At 42.6% G+C, this 21,814-nt stretch overlaps 1 protein-coding gene and 3 long non-coding RNA genes across 5 annotated transcripts; all 4 read left to right on the top strand.

Annotated features, from left to right (window-relative positions):
* Positions 1-6,539: 6,539 nt before the first annotated feature.
* Positions 6,540-6,935, top strand: LOC114445228 (uncharacterized). Its single transcript, XR_003671610.1, has 3 exons — positions 6,540-6,591; positions 6,671-6,773; positions 6,851-6,935. It is a non-coding gene; the product is annotated as an uncharacterized LOC114445228 (long non-coding RNA).
* Positions 6,936-6,976: 41 nt separating this feature from the next.
* LOC114445226 (uncharacterized) lies at positions 6,977-7,670 on the top strand. Its single transcript, XR_003671608.1, has 3 exons — positions 6,977-7,084; positions 7,183-7,326; positions 7,537-7,670. It is a non-coding gene; the product is annotated as an uncharacterized LOC114445226 (long non-coding RNA).
* Positions 7,671-13,403: 5,733 nt separating this feature from the next.
* Positions 13,404-14,330, top strand: LOC114445229 (uncharacterized). Of its 2 annotated transcripts, none has more exons than XR_003671612.1 (4): positions 13,404-13,479; positions 13,778-13,849; positions 13,959-14,037; positions 14,251-14,330. It is a non-coding gene; the product is annotated as an uncharacterized LOC114445229 (long non-coding RNA). The 2 variants fall into 2 exon arrangements; XR_003671611.1 differs by having other exon boundaries at positions 13,409-13,513.
* A 2,276-nt stretch (positions 14,331-16,606) lies between these two features.
* LOC114445057 (transcription factor 7-like) lies at positions 16,607-18,951 on the top strand. Its single transcript, XM_028420002.1, has 8 exons — positions 16,607-16,652; positions 16,969-17,157; positions 17,306-17,377; positions 17,776-17,834; positions 17,914-18,006; positions 18,259-18,412; positions 18,674-18,781; positions 18,873-18,951. Exons 2-8 carry the CDS (start codon positions 16,975-16,977, stop codon positions 18,933-18,935), a joined length of 732 nt encoding a protein of 243 aa, XP_028275803.1. The 5' UTR covers positions 16,607-16,652; positions 16,969-16,974; the 3' UTR covers positions 18,936-18,951.
* The last annotated feature ends 2,863 nt before the right edge of the window (positions 18,952-21,814 follow it).

Genomic DNA, 21,814 nt, shown 5'->3' with positions numbered 1-21,814 from the left:
TGTGCCCTCCTCACATCTACCTCCTCCCCCTGCAGCAGGCCCACACCCTGAACCCTAGACCGTCTTCTCGCTCTCCTTCCCCCCTCTATCCTCCCTCCAGACACCCAGAGCCCTACCCACCACCGCAGTACCCTCCGTCTTCGGCGCCCCCTCAGTATGATCACCAGGCCCTGCTCTCTGAACCCTCTCATCCCAGCGAATCCTCCTTCAGCCAGGCTGGGTTCCCAGGGGTGATTTATTACAGGTATTTTGGCTCCTGAATGGTCTAACTTGAAAACTCATTTCCCTCCAGGGGGGCCAACATGCAACTTTCAGCCCTCAAGAAGGATCCAGGAGAGAGTCTGACCAGAGCCGTGTTACTGGTGGACCCGCCTCTCAACAACAGCCCCATACAGCACACAGGAGTATCATTGTATACTGTCAGAATCTGCAGAAGTAGCATCAAGCTAACCTGTTTGTCTCTTAGCTCGCTCTGGTTCCAGACCCTGATGTTAAGGATCTCCATGTCTCCATGACAACCATCAAGCCTAGCAGCAGCCCTGGTTCGTCTTTGTCTTCCTTCAGAGGACCACTGCCAGTCAACCCCACGTCCAACTTTGGGTTCCAGAGCCGGGCCCGATGAGCTACGTACCAGAACCTCTGTCTGTGGGATGCAGCACAGAGGACGACAGGGAGGAGATGGAGGGACTCAGGGGGAAGTACCTGAACTACAGAGGGCAGAGGAATTTTGCTTCTTCTTCTACAGAGGTCTCATCGTCATTGTGTGAGCTGAAGGGCTCTGGTTTCAGTGGCTGTTGCTGCCCCCCCCCCTTGTTTTCCTTTGGATCCTCAGTCACCTCTGTAGAGATTTCAGTGCCTTGTGTTTGCTACTTCAGACGTCTGCTGCTGTACAGGACAGCCCACTGTGTTGTTGGATTTTTTTCTATGTGATTAAATAAATACAATTTTGGTTGAGATGCTGCCTACATGGCCTTTTGTCAGTTAAACCAGGACCAGCAGTATCATTACGATTAATTACATTTTTCATGTTATTCTTGTTATTACTGTAACTGTACTTTAATTCTGTCAGTGTTTTCTGCGGTAAAATAAGATCAAACTTTATTAATCCCAAAGGAAATTCTTTTGCCAGCTGTATCAATTTACATTAAGTTTAACACTCTTGATGCATTCAAGGACAATCAAACCCTCAGGTTCCAGACTGGGACAGCTGTTGGGACACAGTAACGGGGACCGACCTGAAGACTTTAAAGAGGAGGTGGAGCACAGTAAATGACTTCATTGATCAATGTAAAAGTCATTTTACCAACAGCAGGACGAGATCAGAGGCCCGAAGGAAGAGCTGAAGCTGAAAGATGTCAGTAAAAACAACCAATTATTGATGAATTAAAAAAAGGGTGACGTCAAACCAATAAAGAGCTGACATTTTACACACTGTTTATTTTCCTGTTTTTATATTTCACCCCATTTAGTAGGAGAAAGGCTGCTACTAATATTAGACCATTATAAATATCAATATAAAAATGCCTTATATACCTTAAATATGTCTATTTAAGGCATGTACAGTAGTACAAACACATGTCCTGCTTATTCAGACAAAACTAAAATATTTCTCTGTACCAAAATAGGACTGCATTTATAGCATTTAGCAACAGTAGTGCTATATGTTAATAAGCAGCATAAAGGGGCGTAATGTGTACACATAACCAGTTATGGGCAGCTAGTCATTTTGACTATTCTGATTCTGTGGGCATCAAGTGTGACAGAGGCTAAATGTTTGATAATAAAAGGAACTGAAAAATAATCAGTCTCCACATTTTTTACCCTGTATTTGACTCATGAAACCAGCTGACAGCAAGCGTGTTCTTACTATTGTTGTATTAACGGTAAGAGCTCTCACACCTTTCGATCATTCACAACACTGTACACAAACACAGTGACGCACACTGGCAGGACAGAGTGAGACCTCCCTCCTCCACTCCCTCTCCTGTTCATTCTGTTTGGGAGACCCAGAGGTGAGCTGTCCACCCGAAACTTCTGTGTACAGAACCTTCTCAGCAAGCAGGGGGCGCTAATTTGCCAATTCTCCACACAGTGATATGATCGATGATACAGTATAGAAAGCCGCCATAAAGGCTTTATGATGTCATAACTATGTTTATAACTGAACATAGACAGTGTCACCTAGCAACAAACATACAACATAGAGTTGCAAAGGTTTTTAAATCATTTGACAACGTCAACGCGGGAGTTTCAACTGTACAACAGTTTCAAGAAGATACGGAAATGACCAGCAATCAAGTGTTCCCCTCTACTCAGGAGACTGTGTCAGCAGCTGAATCCAATGTCAGCCTGCAAGCCATCAATCAACAGCTTGATGCCATCCAAAGCCAAGTGACCATGCTGAAGACACAGCTTCAAGGCTTGCCCTGTGATCATGAGCAGGTACAGATGCAAAGTCTCCACCTTGAACAAGAGCTTGAGGAACTCAGCAAAAATGTCCAAAACTATCAGAAGATGGCTGAGACCATAAAGGTGATGAGGGACGCCAATATACATAAAAATAGGGCCCTGCAGAAGGAGCTCAAGGGTCTGAAAAAAGACATGGAGAGGGAGAAAGACTACAAGCTCATCTGTCAGGATCTTGTTGTAGACCTCAACAACTGGCTACGCAAAAATATGTGTCTGGCTGAACAATGTGAGGCGATGAACAGAGAGCTTTACATGAAGAAACAACAGAAGAAGAGATATAAAGAACTACAAGCTGATCAGAAAGCTGCAAGGGCCGGACATTTGGACATCATCAAAAAACACAACCAGACCTTCCAAAGGCTGATGGAAGACTGGAAATACAACAGTGAGAAGATTCAGGAGCAGATAAACATCAACAACCAACTAATTCTGGACATTCATACTTCCAAGGAGAACTATGAACAGTTGTTAATTTTAAAGGAAAACTGTAAGACCCTGGAGGAGGACAAAAAAGCTCTGAGCAAGCAGAACGAGGCTCTGCAGAAGACACTTGTGGATCTTCATAACAAGATCCACAAGGAGAGATCTGTGGAGGCCAAGTTCAACAGTCTAAGAGCTGAAACTGAAGACTTGGACAAGAGCAACGGAGCTCTGCATCAAGAAATTGTGATCTGCCACAAGAGTTTGCAAAGCAAAAGGGTTCTGGACATCAAGTATGAATCCTTAAAGAAGGAGAACAGGGCCATCCAACAGCACCACAAATTCTTATGTAAAGAACTTGAGGAAGTCCAGAAGGATCTTAAGAAAGAGAAAGCTCTGGGACAGAAGTGTGCGGAGATGAAGGCCAGGACAGACGTTCTGTCAAAACAATGGGAAAACAGCATCAGGGAAATTCTAGAGCTGAACGCCACAGGGAGTGACCTCATCGACAATGAGAACGCAGCTGTGGAGCAGGAGATTCAGCAGGTCCACCAAACCCTTCAAATAAATAGAGTTTCGCAGAAGATATCTGAGGCCATGAAGTTGTCCAGAGACGCCCATATGTGCCAAAATAGCGCCCTGCAGAAAGTGCTCGAGAGTCTGAATAAAGACTTGGAGAAGCAGGAAGACTACCTGATCACCAATGAGGAAATCTCTACAGAAATCACAAAGCTGTTCAATGAAAACAAGAATCTGACCGAACAAATCCAGGTCGTGAACAAAGAGCTTCAGATCAGGAAAGAACGGAAGGACAGATTTAAAAAACTACAAGCTGAACAGAAAGCTGTAACAGCAAAACAACAGGACCTCATCAAACAACACAGCAAGGCCTTCAAAAGGCTGATTGATGAGCAGGGCTGGAAATATGACTGTGACAAGCTTCAGGAGCAGATAGACATCATGAATCAGGACAACAACAGACTGATTCAGGAAATTCAGACCTCCAATGAGAACTGTGCAAAATTGGTAGCTTTCAATGAGTACTCTACATTTTATGAGGGATATAAAACAAATATGATCAAGAAGAAAAAGACTTTGCAGAAGGAGCTTGTGGATCTTCAGAGAAAGATCCACAAGGAGAAATCTGTTAAGGCCAAGATCCACAGTATATCAGGTGAAATTGGAGACCTGGACAAGAGCAACAGAGCTCTGTGTGAAGAAATTGTGTCCCACAACAAGAGTTTGCAACACAAAAGGTTTCTGGACATCAAGTATAAATCCTTAAAGGAGGACTACAGGGCCGTCCAACAGCAACACAAGCTCTTATTTAAAGAACTAGAGGAAGTCCAGAAGGATCTTGGGGAACAGAAAGCTCTGGAGCTGATGTGTGCGGAGGTAAAGGCCAGCTCAGACGTTCTGTCAAAACAATCAGAAAACACTGTCAGTTCACCAGAAGAGCTGGACGTGGCTGAGGAGCTTCAAGAGGCTGGATTGCCTACTACATCCAGTAGTATTAAGAGTTTCTTCTCACACCGTTTTCGAAAGCGCCATAAGGATTCACACACACGACTACAGACTGGGGAAGGTGCAGGTCCAGGTTACCACATTTGCTCTGTGAGAGCGACTCACAGTCAGAGCGATAACATGTACAGTGAGTTTTCTAGAAACCATCAGTGTACCTGTAATGCTCTGATGTTCCTGGCCTACCACACTGAAGGTTTGTGCTTTGACACAGTGGACCTTGACAAAGTCCTTGTGCTCGGCAATTCTGTCTATGTCCGAGTGAAAACAAACCTTTTGGCAGAAGGTAGGTTTCAGAACGATCACCTTGCCATAGAGGAGTTGCCCCAGCAGGTGCAGACGGACACCAAACGTTATAGCGTCTGCATGGCTGAAATCAGGTTGGGAAGCCTGCACGGAGACCCATTCAGCGCTGTAAATGAAAGTTGGTATTTGCCACTTGCCACACGTCTTCAATGTCTGTTGGAAGATGTCAGCCATGCTTTGCTGGTCGTGTCCTGCGAGTGCATCGCGGTATTTCGTGACAGATCAGGACGCTACGGAGTGTTTGACCCACACTCCAGAAGTGCAGCAGGCTTGGCTCAAACAGAAGGAACTGCAATTATGATGACTTTTGTTTGCCTCAATGATTTAATCGATCACTTGTACAAGCTATTTGAAGACTTCGGTCCTTCTGCTGGGTATGAGTTTGTACCTGTTTCTTTTGAAACCATCAACGTGTCTTCTCAACCCCAAAGATCTTCTGCACCAAGTCCAGAACCACCACTCATTGTGACCAAGACAGACAACCCAGCATGTCTGGACACGGCCCAAACACAGGCCACAAAATTAGACAGACACAGTCTCTGAAATCTGTATGCAAGTGTCACAAACTAGTGTAAGTGAACACAAACCAAAGAAACTACCAGCATTTGCTATAATTAGTATTAAAGATTTGTCATCCTCATTAAGCTCATCAGAGTGACCAATCAGCCTTAACGGGTGTCACTGGATAATTCTTACACCACTTAAAAAAAATAAAAATAATAATTAATGTCTGTAAAGCACAAAACCAGCAAAGTTAGTTCCACAAGAGGTAGCGTAGTGTTAAGCTGTTATCTACATGTGACCTGGGTTGCACAAAAAAAAAACAAAAATAAAAGAAAAACTTTAAAAAACAAACTAACAATGTCTTTGCTTTGATTTAAATGTTTTATATATTTTATATATATTGTGAACACATGTGTTTCTGTGTTGTTGGTGCACACAGCGGTGAGTGTGTCAGACCAACTCACCTCAGCTTTATTTATAAATCAACCCAGTTGGCCAAAGTGCTGTCCACCAATAAAAAAACATATACAACACATAAAAATTAAAAAGCAAAAACAATAAAATCTCAGACTGAGTTAAAGCCACAGAGCAAAGTGTGTTTTCAGAGAGGATTTAGAAGCTGCAGCAGAGTCAGCCGGCCTAATGTGCAGAGGCAGCTGGTTCCACAGTTTAGGGGCTGGGACTGAGAAAGCACCATCGCCTCTCCATTCCCTCTGTGTCTTTGGAATAACTAAAAGAGACCGATGTGCCGACCTGAGGGAGCCTGAGGGAGTGTGTGGCTGAAGCAGGTCGGACAGATACTGTGGGGTGAGGCCATGAAGACTTTTAAAAACAAATTAAAGAGTTTTACATCCTAACCTGCACTGGGATCCGATGGATGGAAGCTAAGAAGCTAAAACCGGAGTGATGTGCTCACTGTTTTTGGCACCTGTCAATCAATCAGTCAATCAAACTTTATTTATATAGCACCTTTCATACAGCATACTGTAACACAAAGTGCTTTACAGAAATAAAATAAGACCCCCAGACACACACACACCCAAAATACGTACCATGTACACAAACACACACACCCATACACACTTCTACTTAAATTAAAAACAAATAAAACAGGATAAAAGGATGTAAAGATATGGACCAAGGAAACACCATCCTTACTTGGAAGGTTTGCAATGGGAGGAAACACACACCAGAGAAATCCAAAAAACCAAACAGTCTAACAAACAATAAAACAATAAGACTTAAAATGAGTAATTTTTCTTTTTTTTCCTGGCAAAATATTCTTTCAAAGCAGCCATGTGTGTCTGTGTTTGTTTCTTATACAGGGTGGAAAATGGAACAAGCTCAACTTCTACAAGACAGAGCTACAGGGTAACACACTGATCAAACAAACACACCCGCTTACTTGGCAGATATTATCACTGATCATGTCTCTGTGTGTGTGTGTCAGGGCCGTGAGCGTGGCTGGCAGCTGCCCGAGCGGGTGAGACGATCTCTGAACCTAACTCTGCTCAGGAACGTAGAGTACGACGTCTGGCACAAGACCAAGCAAGGTGACACACAAACAGAAGATGCACACATACACACACACACACAGAAAACTAACACAGGATTTTTTTTTTCCTTTCAGCCCAACAGAAGATGGACTGCTCCATCGCTGCTGGGATGCATTTCACTGTAGGAGATCATTGCCAGGTGTGTGTCTGTGTGTGTGTCTGTGTTCGCATCAACTGTTTGTGCGTCGTTTGTGCCTGTGTGTGTGTGTGTATGTACAGGCAGGTCCCACTGTGGAATCTATGTCCTTCCTGTGATGAGAACAGCTAGAGCAGTGTGGTTAGCAAGAAGCTCAGCAACGGACATGGAGGTAGTGGACGCACACACACACACACACACACACACACACACACACTCACACACACACACTGTCATGAAACACATAATGAACAGCTGTGTGTTCCTCAGAGTGGGAAGAGAGGGGTAAAGGGAGAGGAAGTGGGAAGTCCGTCCAAGCATCCTCCTCCTCCTCCCTTGTTACCGCATGCAGAAGCAGCACTCCTGGCCCCCCCAGGCCTCTGCAGAGGAGCAGGGAGGCACAAAATCCAGCAGGTCAGTTGAGTGGATGGCTGTAATCTGTGTTTTCATATCAGCACATATGGATTATACGGCTGCAATCTAGCTGTGTCTTCCACTGTGTAGCCAAAGGATCTTTGCAGATTTCCTGTCATATGAATGCTGGTCCTGTGTGAGTCAGTTATGGCATCTAAGTTGTGTTGTTGTCTCTGTTGTTCTTTGGCCTCCATGTGTGTCTCTCCACAGGAAGTCATTGAGTTCGGCAGAGCCGGCGTTTGGTTTGACAGAAGAGCAGCAATTGGCCAAAGAGGAGGAGGAGAAGAACGCGCTGATGATCGATATCCAGCTCAGAGATGAACACAGCTTCCCTGCACTGGGGGAGAGCTCAGAGCTGCCAGGAGGCAAATCATTCAGGACACACAGAGCATGACAGCCTGTTTTTAGAGCCAATGATTTTTTTCAGGCCCAGCCTGTAACACAGGTAGAAGGGAGGAGAGAAGAAACGATCTCAGAGAAATAAGACGGTGAGTCCACACCACCTGACATCCACGGAGAAGATGGTGTTGTTTCACATACTCTCACAGAGCTGTGGGCCATACATGAATGTTGAACTTCATGTTGATTCCTTTGGATCCTCAGTCACCTCTGTAGAGATTTCAGTGCCTTCTGTTTGCTACTTCAGACGTCTGCTGTACAGGACAGCCCGCTGTGTTGTTGGATTTTTTTCTATGTGATTAAATAAATACAATTTTGGTTGAGATGCTGCCTACATGGCCTTTTGTCAGTTAAACAAGGACCAGCAGTATCATTACGATTAATTACATTTTTCATGTTATTCTTGTTATTACTGTAACTGTACTTTAATTCTGTCAGTGTTTTCTGCGGTAAAATAAGATCAAACTTTATTAATCCCGAAGGAAATTCTTTTGCCAGCGGTATCAAGTTACAATAAGTTTAACACTCCTGATGCATTCAAGGACAATCAAACCCTCAGGTTCCAGACTGGGACTTCATTGATCAATGTAAAAGTAATTTTACCAACAGCAGGACGAGATCAGAGGAAGGAAGAGCTGAAGCTGAAAGACGTCATTAAAAACAACCAATTATTGATGAATTCAAAGAAAAGAAGAAGAAATTATATATACATACATATATATATATATATATATATATATATATATATATATATATATATATATGTATATATATACATATATATATATACGTATATATATATATATATACGTATATACGTATATATGTATATATATATATATATATACGTATATACGTATATATATATATATATATGTATATATATATATATATATACGTATATATGTATATATATGTATATACGTATATATATATGTATATATATGTATATATATATATCTAATTAACTGTTAGCAACAGTAGTGCTATATGTTAATAAGCAGCATAAAGGGGCGTAATGTGTACGTAATGTAACCAGTTATGGGCAGCTAGTCATTTTGACTATTCTGATTCTGTGGGCATCAAGTGAAGACAGAGGCTAAATGTTTGATAATTAAAGGAACTGAAAAATAATCAGTCTCCACATTTTTTACCCTGTATTTAACTCATGAAACCAGCTGACAGCAAGCGTGTTCTTACTATTGTTGTATTAACGGTAAGAGCTCTCACTCCTTCGATCATTCACAACACTGTACACAAACACACAGTGACGCACACTGACAGGACAGAGTGAGACCTCCCTCCTTCACTCCCTGTCCTGTTCATTCCATTTGGGAGACCCAGAGGTGAGCTGTCCACCCCAAACTTCTGTGTACAGAACCTTCTCAGCAAGCAGGGGGCCTATGATGTCATTAGGACATCATAAAGGCTTTATGATGTCATAACTATGTTTATAAGTGGACATAGACAGGGTCACCTGCAACAAACATGCAACAGAGAGTTTCAAAGGTTTTTAAATCATTTAAGAACATCAACGCGGGAGTTTCAACTGTACAACACTTTCAAGAAGATACGGAAATGACCAGCAATCAAGTGTTCCCCTCTACTCAGGAGAATGTGTCAGCAGCTGAATCCAAAGTCAACCTGCAAGCCATCAATCAACAGCTTGATGCCATCCAAAGCCAAGTGACCATGCTGAAGACACAGCTTCAAGGCTTGCCCTGTGATCATGAGCAGGTACAGATGCAAAGTCTCCACCTTGAACAAGAGGTTGAGGAACTCAGCAAAAACGTCCAAAACTATCAGAAGATGGCTGCGACCATGAAGGTGTCCAGAGACGCCAATATGCGTAAAAATAGGGCCCTGCAGAAGGAGCTCAAGGGTCTGATAAAAGACATGGAGAGGGAGAAAGACTACAAGCTCGTCTGTCAGGATCTTGTTGTAGACCTCAACAACTGGCTACACAAAAATATGAGTCTGGCTGAACAATGCAAGGCGATGAACAGAGAGCTTTACATGAAGAAACAACAGAAGAAGAGATATAAAGAACTACAAGCTGATCAGAAAGCTGCAAGGGCCGGACATTTGGACATCATCAAAAAACGCAGCCAGACCTTCCAAAGACTGATGGAGGACTGGAAATACAACAGTGACAAGATTCAGGAGCAGATAAACATCAACAACCAACTAATTCTGGACATTCATACTTCCAAGGAGAACTATGAACAGTTGTTAATTTTAAAGGAAAACTGTAAGACCCTGGAGGAGGACAAAAAAGCTCTGAGCAAGCAGAACGAGGCTCTGCAGAAGACACTTGTGGATCTTCAGAAAAAGATCCACAAGGAGAGATCTGTGGAGGCCAAGTTCAACAGTCTAAGAGCTGAAACTGAAGACTTGGACAAGAGCAACGGAGCTCTGCATCAAGAAATTGTGACCTGCCACAAGAGTTTGCAAAGCAAAAGGGTTCTGGACATCAAGTATGAATCCTTAAAGAAGGAGAACAGGGCCATCCAACAGCACCACAAATTCTTATGTAAAGAACTTGAGGAAGTCCAGAAGGATTTTAAGAAAGAGAAAGCTCTGGGACAGAAGTGTGCGGAGATGAAGGCCAGGACAGACGTTCTGTCAAAACAATGGGAAAACAGCATCAGGGAAATTCTAGAGCTGAACGCCACAGGAAGTGACCTCATCGACAGTGAGAACGCAGCTGTGGAGCAGGAGATTCAGCAGGTCCACCAAACCCTTCAAATAAATAGAGTTTCGCAGAAGATAGCTGAGGCCATGAAGTTGTCCAGAGACGCCCATATGTGCCAAAATAGCGCCCTGCAGAAAGTGCTCGAGAGTCTGAATAAAGACTTGGAGAAGCAGGAAGACTACCTGATCACTAATGAGGAAATCTCTACAGAAATCACAAAGCTGTTCAAGGAAAACAAGAATCTGACCAAACAAATCCAGGTCATGAACAAAGAGCTTCAGATCAGGAAAGAACGGAAGGACAGATTTAAAAAACTACAAGCTGAACAGAAAGCTGTAACAGCAAAACAACAGGACCTCATCAAAGAACACAGCAAGGCCTTCAAAAGGCTGATTGATGAGCAGGGCTGGAAATATGACTGTGACAAGCTTCAGGAGGACATAGACATCATGAATCAGGACAACAACAGACTGATTCAGGAAATTCAGACCTCCAATGAGAACTGTGCAAAATTGGTAGCTTTCAATGAGTACTCTACATTTTATGAGGGATATAAAACAAATATGATCAAGAAGAAAAAGACTTTGCAGAAGGAGCTAGCGGATCTTCTGAGAAAGATCCACAAGGAGAAATCTGTGACAGCCAAGATCCACAGTATATCAGGTGAAATTGGAGACCTGGACAAGAGCAACAGAGCTCTGTGTGAAGAAATTGTGTCCCACAACAAGAGTTTGCAACACAAAAGGTTTCTGGACATCAAGTATAAATCCTTAAAGGAGGACTACAGGGCCGTCCAACAGCAACACAAGCTCTTATTTAAAGAACTTGAGGAAGTCCAGAAGGATCTTGGGGAACGGAAAGCTCTGGAGCTGATGTGTGTGGAGGTAAAGGCCAGCTCAGACGTTCTGTCAAAACAATCAGAAAACACTGTCAGTTCACCAGAAGAGCTGGACGTGGCTGAGGAGCTTCAAGAGGCTGGATTGCCTACTACATCCAGTAGTATTAAGAGTTTCTTCTCACACCGTTTTCGAAAGCGCCATAAGGATTCACACACACGACTACAGACTGGGGAAGGTGCAGGTCCAGGTTACCACATTTGCTCTGTGAGAGCGACTCACAGTCAGAGCGATAACATGTACAGTGAGTTTTCTAGAAACCATCAGTGTACCTGTAATGCTCTGATGTTCCTGGCCTACCACACTGAAGGTTTGTGCTTTGACACAGTGGACCTTGACAAAGTCCTTGTGCTCGGCAATTCTGTCTATGTCCGAGTGAAAACAAACCTTTTGGCAGAAGGTAGGTTTCAGAACAATCACCTTGCCATAGAGGAGTTGCCCCAGCAGGTGCAGACGGACACCAAACGTTATAGCGTCTGCATGGCTGAAATCAGGTTGGGAAGCCTGCACGGAGACCCATTCAGCGCTGTAAATGAAAGTTGGTATTTGCCACTTGCCACACGTCTTCAATGTCTGTTGGAAGATGTCAGCCATGCTTTGCTGGTCGTGTCCTGCGAGTGCATCGCGGTATTTCGTGACAGATCAGGACGCTACGGAGTGTTTGACCCACACTCCAGAAGTGCAGCAGGCTTGGCTCAAACAGAAGGAACTGCAATTATGATGACTTTTGTTTGCCTCAATGATTTAATCGATCACTTGTACAAGCTATTTGAAGACTTCGGTCCTTCTGCTGGGTATGAGTTTGTACCTGTTTCTTTTGAAACCATCAACGTGTCTTCTCAACCCCAAAGATCTTCTGCACCAAGTCCAGAACCACCACTCATTGTGACCAAGACAGACAACCCAGCATGTCTGGACACGGCCCAAACACAGGCCACAAACTTAGACAGACACAGTCTCTGAAATCTGTATGCAAGTGTCACAAACTAGTGTAAGTGAACACAAACCAAAGAAACTACCAGCATTTGCTATAATTAGTATTAAAGATTTGTCATCCTCATTAAGCTCATCAGAGTGACCAATCAGCCTTAACGGGTGTCACTGGATAATTCTTACACCACTTAAAAAAAATAAAAATAATAATTAATGTCTGTAAAGCACAAAACCAGCAAAGTTAGTTCCACAAGAGGTAGCGTAGTGTTAAGCTGTTATCTACATGTGACCTGGGTTGCACAAAAAAAAACAAAAATAAAAGAAAAACTTTAAAAAACAAACTAACAATGTCTTTGCTTTGATTTAAATGTTTTATATATTTTATATATATTGTGAACACATGTGTTTCTGTGTTGTTGGTGCACACAGCGGTGAGTGTGTCAGACCAACTCACCTCAGCTTTATTTATAAATCAACCCAGTTGGCCAAAGTGCTGTCCACCAATAAAAAAACATATACAACACATAAAAATTAAAAAGCAAAAACAATAAAATCTCAGACTGAGTTAAAGCCACAGAGCAAAGGTGTGTTTTCAGAGAGGATTTAGAAGCTGCAGCAGAGTCAGTCGGGCTAATGTGCAGAGGCAGCTGGTTCCACAGTTTAGGGGCTGGGACTGAGAAAGCACCATCGCCTCTCCATTCCCTCTGTGTCTTTGGAATAACTAAAAGAGACCGATGTGCCGACCTGAGGGAGCCTGAGGGAGTGTGTGGCTGAAGCAGGTCGGACAGATACTGTGGGGTGAGGCCATGAAGACTTTTAAAAACAAATTAAAGAGTTTTACATCCTAACTTGCATTATCTACAGTTGCAGCGATATATGATCCTCTGGGTTTTGTCGCCCCCTATCTTCTCCATGGCAAAAGAATCTTACAAGAAATGTGTCGCCAAGGAACTGGGTGGGATGACCCACTGCCTGCTCATCTGAGACCGTGGTGGGAGTGCTGGAAAAAGGATCTCAATAATCTTGGAGAAACTGCAAATAGCCAGGTGTCATGTGCCTGCCAACTTTGGAGAAGTGGTAAAAAAGGAACTGCATCACTTCTCAGATGCAAGCATCACTGGATATGGACAGTGTTCTTACCTGAGAATCATAAACAAAGACAGATGTTCACTGTGTTTTTGTCGTGGGAAAAGCTACAGTGTCCCCCTCAAAGGTCACCACGATTCCAAGGTTAGAGCTCACAGCAGCAACAGTCTCAGTCACAGTGAGTAATATGCGCAGAGAAGAGCTGTTATTCAGTAATGTGGAAGAGTTCTTTTGGACAGACTCTAAATTTGTCATAGGATACATAAGTAATGAAGCAAGACGTTTTCATACATTCGTTGCTAACAGAGTGCAAAGGATCCACAACAACACGACACCTCAGCAGTGGTTTTATGTTCCAACTTGTGAAAACCCCTCAGGGATAAATAAAGTGATTCTGATTCTGATTTTAAATAATAATCCTGTGACTGATAATGTTCTCCAGGTTTTTGTGGACAGACAGTATGTTGGTAGTTTGGACTACAAGACTCATGAGCTTGCACTTCCTGATAGCAAGGTATGGTTCACATGTTTTTCTGTGATCTTTTCATGTAAGCTGCATATATCACGATGGATGCTCTTTCCCTGAGGATTTTCTGAGTGTACTCATGTTTTGTGCATCAAAGGAAGACAGGACGTTGAGCTTACTTGTGGAGAACTGTGGAAGAGTGAATTATGGGACAGCTCTGGATGAACAGCGCAAAGGTGTTCTACCTTTTAGAGCCATGTGCTGTGCTGTTTAGTTCAGTCCTCTGAACCTTTGACGGTCCCATTGTGAACTGCTCATGTGTGTTTGACGTTCGTTTGAACATTTTGTCATTGTGGCATCACTTTGACTGTAACTCCTTCCTGAGCCGTTCAGAGATGCAGGTGTCTGTGAACAGAGTCTGTGTTGCCTGTCCTGATGATCTGTTGCAGGTATTGTGGGAGACATTGTGTTGAATCACACCCGTCTGAGAGGATTTACCATCTTCTCTTTTGACATGAAGCCAGGCTTTATAAAAGGTTTGTTATATGAATTCAGTCCTCCATCTTGTCAAATCTCCAACAATGTCTAGACAAAGAGTCTGTTCAAGATGAGGAGCTGATAGGTAATTTTATTCTTTTATCATGTGAATATAGGAGTTTGATCTTTAGATATTCATGCATCTGTTGTTGGCTAAAACATTTTGTCGTTGTCAGTTCTTCAGCTCACCTCATGGTACCACACGTTGCTTCTGAACTTACCTCTTTTGATTCCTCGTCATCCTAAAACCTGTTCCTCTTTTAGACGCTGCTCCGCCTGGTCCCGTCCAGCTCAGCCTGCGCCCTCCAGACCACCTGCTCCTCAGTTTTTTCTCCTTCGTGAAGTTTTTTGTTCTTTTGTTTTCTACAAAATAAATAATTGTCATTCGAGTCTGCGCCTGGGTCTCCTCATTCCAAAAACCCAACAACAGATTACTCAGAAACTGGAAAGAGATCAACATCCTCTGCTTTCCTGAACTATTCTAGATAATCTGTGACATGTAGGTATATAATGTGTAGTTTAGATTAGTTACAAATAGGGGAGGCCGAACGCAACTTTAACCATTTTACCATTTATTGTAAGAAAGAAAAGTAGTTGAATACCAACAATTGACAAATAAGGAAATGTGCAAGCAAAATGACTGCCATGCCTGCAGCAGGCCAGATAGGGCAGCAGCCCTCCTAGCAGGCCAGATGGGGAGAGAGAGCGTGAAGCAACCAGACTGGGTCCTCTTAAACCGTCTCCAGCTCGTCAGGAGGACAAAATACTGTTTGCTGAAAATCCTGACCATGGAAAGACTGTTGATGTTTACAAACTCCCCTTTTGCACATTTCTGTGACAATGTGCCACACACACTCAGGAAACATTCTTGATTAAACCTGAACAAAGGAGGATTTATTGCAGGTTTTTATTCATTTGAGCATGATGAGCCTCTAAAGTGACACTTTCCTAATATTATTCCTAATAATATTAACTCTCCCTCATCATGACAGGCAAACACAGCTGAAAGCAATGCACACATACACTACACACTGTAGCTAAAGCTAAAACACTTTGTGTATATGAATAACTATAAAGACAAATTCTTCATTAATGTTGAAAGTGTACATAAAACAGAAGGATTCAGATTCACTCCTGCTCTTAACTGTGAGTTTTTGTGTGTAATATACAATAATTCTATGTAATGATGTCATAGGACTTGTTGCCTTGCAACTGCTTTGAAGTTTTAAAAAGTCACAGCAGCCAGAGAATGTTGTTATGTTATGTTTTGAATATTGTTCATTTGCACAGTTGAGTACAGAGAGAGAAGCTGTTTTTTTGAGCTCCTGAAAAATAAGAAGAAAAACCAACTGAACAACGGGATTTGGTAAATACTAACAGATAGTTTAAACTCATTTAGACTAATGTAGTGATCTGACCTCTAACAACTGAATGATGCACTTTGATGGTACACAGATGTTCTTCCTAAGTGCTGGTGGTGGTTTTTAATATAATGTAACGTCTGTATCAGCAAAGGAACTTGTACTACAGCTGTTAAATCAATGCAAGAGTACAGAAAGGGTTGAATATTTGAGTGTTGTGGATAATCACTGACAGGGTGGAAGACGGCTGAGATTTAAAATTGCATTATTTCATAAATAGTAGGGATGTCCCGATCAGGTTTTTTTGCCCTCGAGTCCGAGTCGTTTGATTTTGAGTATCTGCCGATACCGAGGCCCGATCCGATACTTTCAGGATTCTCTATAAGGGCAAAACCTCTGTGTGTGTGTGTCCAGAGCGCCACGCTGGGAGATTTCACACACGCAGCAGCTCATCGAGGTCTCGAACCACGACCTCTCACACCAAAAGCAACTGTCATACCCCTACACTACAGGACACAGAGCCACCCTGCACAGAGGGCGTTAACTTTGAGAATAAATATATATCCGAGTCCTGATCGGGAGGTAATGTCCGATTCCGATCGAGTCTGAAATCACGTGATCGGATCGGGACATCCCTAATAAATTATATCTTGTACTGAGAACAACAATGTAGAAAATATTTAGAGATACAACTAAATGAGCTGCTTCCTGCAAATCTGAAAGTACAAATAAAGATTATATTTAGATTCAAATGTGCTCTGTTTGAAGTGTTGAATATGCATTAAAATATGGGATTATTATTGTTGATACAGCATTTTGATTTGTAGCAGATTAAGATAAAATCAATGTTAACAGCATTTTATTTGAATAATAACACATCACACTGTCTATATATTTAACAGGCCATCAGAGACAGAAGACCCTTGGAGACCAGCCATCACTGACCACATCTGGTAAATACGAACAGACACTTTAAACTGATTCAGACTCATTTGCTGATGTGACCTCTGTAACAGCTGAATAATACTCTTAAAACTGATGCACATGAATATTCTCCCTAAATGTTTGATGTAAATATATTCTTTGAGTATAATGTACAATTCTTAAACCATGCTGGAGTATTGTTGATGTAGCATTTTCATTTGTAAGTTCAAATGAAGCCACTCAATGATATTATTGCTGAATTATAATCACTGTGTTTATTGATCCATAGTTTGAACATATGTAAAACCAAAATCAACCAAATTGTTTCAAATGTTCCCTGCACAGTTTAAAATGGACCTCTGGCCAGTAGTGAAGAGCACGGTGCAGGAGATGGAGTGGGGGGAGGTTGTGTCCACTCTTGAAGCAGCGGTTCTGGATCTGCTTCAAGATGGTGCATCCGACCCCCCTCCTCCTCCTGTGCCTGCTGCACCATTCGCCCGCCTACAGCTGGACGACGGAGCCAGCCAGGGACAGGTAAGACACAAAGTGGAGGTCAGGGACAGAGACAAAAACACCTGACCCACACAAAAGTCTGAATTTTGACCATTCAGTTATTTCCACATCAAAATAAGGCCGACTCTGAGTGTGTCATGTCTGCTCAATCTTCCCTGTCTCTCTGCAGTATCATCATGAGTCCCCTGCCCCCTCCTGCAGCAGCTCCACAGCAGCAGCAGCAGCTTCACCTGGGAACACAGTAAGACCCTCGATAAACACACTAATACATGTTGTTTGGTTGTTGGAAACAGCAGCATCAGACAAGAGGAAGGGCTGAGTATAAAAACACAAAGTACACAAGTTAGGAAGCAGACACAGCTGGACCTCATGAGGACGGAGTATAAACCACAAGAAACCTTCAAAATGAAACACTACATACTACTAAAACCTTTTTGAAGTAACACAGTAATCAGAACTGTCACTGACACTGTGGACCATGTCTCCACCTGTCCCTGCTTCAGATGCAGTAACACACAGTCTAATCACAGACCCACAGAGGCTGATCATGTGTAACAGTGAATCAGATTTACAGTTGAATACACACTCTCAGACAGAGGACACCAACTTGTCTAATCACCTCCACATTTGTGTCCTCAGTTTCAACATCCACTGGTGAGGCTGCCGGACAACATGGTCCTAGTGTCTGTTATTGACCCGTAAGTAAATCACACAAACAAAGTATGATTAAACATGGCTGCTGCTGTCTAACATGGACATCTGTGTCTCTGTCTAAAGGAGTGGACAGTTGTCCTATTGGCCTGTTGCTGTGGAGCCTGCTCCTCCTCCTCCTCCACCTACTGCTGCTCCTCCCCTCCCCACCACATCAAGGTAAGTTGCTGATGCTGCTTTTGGACAATATGTGACTGATCATGATGAAATCATCAATGATCAGGTGTTCAGGTCTGTGTGATCATTATTATAATCTCTGTCTGTGTATTGGGCTTTAATTCATCTGAACAGCTTCCCAGAGATGAATTTGAATTGTATTTATTCTCATAATGTAGCCTACTTGTGTCCTCCTATGTGTACACAGTGGTATCTTGTGTCCTCACTTTTGTTTTTCCTGTTTTGTTCCTGTAGAAAAAGAAAACATGAAGATGAAGCAGCATCACAGCCGCACATCAAGAAACCAAGGAACGCCTTCATGCTCTTCCTCAATGAGCAGAGGCCCAAGGTCTCTGCTGAGAAGGGCATGAAGGGCAGTGCGGCTGTGAATGCAGCTGTGGGACAGATGGTAAGAAACACTCTGGATCAAGAGTTTGGTTGAACTGATGTCATCTACTGCATTTTGGCAGCTATTAGCCAGCACTGATCTGACACTATGAGCCTCAGAATGCTGACTGCAGTTCAATTAATGGCCACAGGCACCAATATTAACAAGGCTTCTCTGATTTTATGACACACACACACAGCAGAAACACACATCACTGTGTACTACTGGCCTGCAGGTGTGTTTTAGTACATGTGCTGACATTGAGTTGTCGTCTGTCCACAGTGGAATTCACTGTCAAAGGAGGAGCAGGCCAAGTACTATGAGGAGGCCGAGGCAGAGCGGCTGCTCCACACTATGCTGTACCCCGGGTGGTCATCTGCAGACAACTATGTAACCACACTCTGCTCACATACAACTACGACACAACTCCTCCACAGACAGTGAAAACAGAGTGTAATGTGTGTCATGTGTTTGATTTTAGGGCAAGAAGAGGAAAAGGGTGAGGACGAGGGCTCCAGCCACAACAGGTAAATATGCTGTTTGATGCAGGTGGACACACAAAGTGTCACAGAGGACTGATCATGTTTGTGTTTGTGTTTCTACAGACTGAGGGGACGGACGCAATGTGAAGAAGTGTATTTCTGTAAATAGTTTTGTAATAGTGTTTTTTGCTTGTTCACCTTTTTTGTCTTGTAAATAGTTATTTTACATATTCATTTATTTTTATTGTATATAGTTTTATTTAAATTCTTTATTATTACATTTTATAATAAATCTTGTTTATAAATTGACAAAACCTCTTTTTTTGCTGATAAGTCACACTTATATAGGGAAGACATTTTTTACAACAGAACAAATATTGTAACCATAAAGCAGACAGCCAACGACAAGTTTGTTTAACTTTGATTTTCATTAACTAGATTGAAATATTACATCTTATCTTACACTGGAGTTCGTGTGTGTAATGATACACAATAATACTATCTTCAAATGTCATAGCACTGTAAAAAATACAGACATATTCTGTTGTTAAGAATACTGAGGAGTTTCCTCAGTATCCTCCTCTCCGTCACCTCCACCACAGACTCCAGCTCCACTCCCAGTATCGAGCCAGCCTTCCTAATGAGCTTGTTGAGTCTGTTGGTGTCGGCCGTCTTCATCCTGCTGCCCCAGCACACTACAGCGTAGAAGATGGCACTGGAGACCACCGAGTGGTAAAACCTCTGCAGCATGGTCTGGCAGACATTAATGGACCTGAGTCTCCTTAGGAGATACAGGCGACTCTGTCCCTTTTATATTGTTTCATAAGCTCTGTTTGAACAAATCAGCAGGTTTTCAGGTCTGCATGGACACACAAAGTTGGCTGTCAGTCACTTCACCGTGTGGTCATACACTGGATGTATATCTGAAGACATGAAGCATCAAGATAAGCAAATCTTACAGATGTTACAACATCTGAAATAAACAATGGCTTCTGTAAACCATAAGACAAAAGGTGGCTATTACTGCAGGAGTGCCTCTCATGAGTTATCATCATTGCATTTGAATGTAACAGTAAAAGTGAAGCCACACTTTTGGGTAATGGCAGGTGTGTATCCTTATAATCATCATCATCATCATTTGTGCTGCATGTAATCAAACAGTTCTTCATATCACTCAGCTCCTTTTGGGCTCTACTACCACATTTCAACAGTGAGACACAGATAACTTGATCTCCTCCTGATCAGAGGAGCAGTGAGAGGTCTTACTGTTAAGATCATTAAACAACACGGAAGGTTTGGGGCCAAACCAGACAGACAGCAGAGCTGCAGGCTGAGAGACAGAGGACTGTAGGCTGATGCTGGACTGAGAGTTTGATGCTCTGCGCTGTGTTTTTATAATGTCCATTCCTGATGTGGTGCTCTGGCTGGTCGGTTAGCGAACAAGTTAGCTACTGGCTGCTAACATAAGTCCTTCAATGACAGGCTGATTAGCGTTAAACTAAAGTAAGAATACTGCTGACTGTCAGCTGCTTCTATGAGTAAAATGCAGGGTAAAAAGTGGAGGATGATTATTTTTCATCCATATTTATCATCCATTCAGCCTCTCTTCACTCGATGCCCACAGCCTGGACCATCACACAGGTATCAAAATGATAGTTGCCCAAAGTGTGTACACATTACAACCTTTTATGCTGCTTATCTGAAAGCACTATCATTGCTAACAAAGAATTATATTTATGTATAAAATGCAGTCCTATTTTAGTACAGTGAAATATTTCAGTTTTGTCTGAATAAGCAAGGACATGTGTTTGAGCCAGTACAATTGTAGTGCTCTAGTGTACATGCCTTATGTTAGTTTAATTAAAAAAATATATAGACAATGGGGAATTTCTTATTTATATTAATTATCATCATATTATCCATTTTGCAGTGTGTCATGTTTGTTCTCTGTAATGTTTGTGCATGTTTGTTCCTCTGTCTCACCTTCATCCTCTCTGTCCTGTCTCTCTCTTCTATTCTCTTCTCTCGCACTATATTAATAAAACTGAATTGAATTGAATTGCAGCCTTCCCCCTTATTTAATGACCTCCGGGGGTGTGCTCACGGGGGGGCTCGCCCGGGGAGTAATTCAATGTAGAACCGCCACTGATTGAACCGTCACACAAACAAAGTTTGATTAAACACGGCTGCTGCTGTCTAACATGGACGTCTGTGTCTCTGTCTAAAGGAGCGGACAGTTGTCCTGCTGGCCTGTTGCTGTGGAGCCTGCTCCTCCTCCTCCTCCACCTACTGCTGCTCCTCCCCTCCCCACCACATCAAGGTAAGTTGCTGATGCTGCTTTTGGACAATATGTGACTGATCATGATGAAATCATCAATGATCAGGTGTTCAGGTCTGTGTGATCATTATTATAATCTCTGTCTGTGTATTGGGCTTTAATTCATCTGAACAGCTTCCCAGAGATGATTTTTAATTGTATTTATTCTCATAATGTAGCCTACTTGTGTCCTCACATGTGTACACAGTGGTATCTTGTGTCCTCACTTTTGTTTTCTGAAACTGAGGACACAGTCCTGGGTGTGTGAGACACAGTGCAAAACAAATATGTCTGCCTGCTTGTGTCTCAGCATGAGGCCTGAACCGGAAGATAAACATTCAGCATCACCAACATTCTAGAATTCTGGGCTGGCAGCAGAGGAGGCCAAGTGGGCGTGGCCTGCTTGGATCTCTTTGATCCCTGGCAACATCATGACATCATAACGACTTCCTAAAGCCGTTATGATGTCATTAGGACATCATTAGAGCTTTATGATGTCACAACTATGTTTATAAGTGGACATAGACAGTGTCACCTGCAACAAACATGCAACAGAGAGCTGCAAAGGTTTTTAAATCATTTGAGAACGTCAACGCGGGAGTTTCAACTGTACAACAGTTTCAA

Source organism: Parambassis ranga, chromosome 13 (assembly GCF_900634625.1).
Source record: "Parambassis ranga chromosome 13, fParRan2.1, whole genome shotgun sequence".
NCBI classification, from domain to species: domain Eukaryota; kingdom Metazoa; phylum Chordata; class Actinopteri; family Ambassidae; genus Parambassis; species Parambassis ranga.
The sequence above is the reverse complement of the archived record's forward strand: the minus strand, read 5'-3'. Positions and strand labels throughout refer to the sequence as shown.

Coding starts and splice junctions, on each gene's coding strand:
- LOC114445057 (XM_028420002.1), top strand. CDS start 16,975: ATGGACCTCTGGCCAGTAGTGAAGAGCACGGTGCAGGAGATGGAGTGG. Junction 18,007..18,258: donor CCCCTCCCCACCACATCAAG/GTAAGTTGCTGA, acceptor TTGTTCCTGTAG/AAAAAGAAAACATGAAGATG. Junction 18,782..18,872: donor GGTCATCTGCAGACAACTAT/GTAACCACACTC, acceptor GTTTGATTTTAG/GGCAAGAAGAGGAAAAGGGT.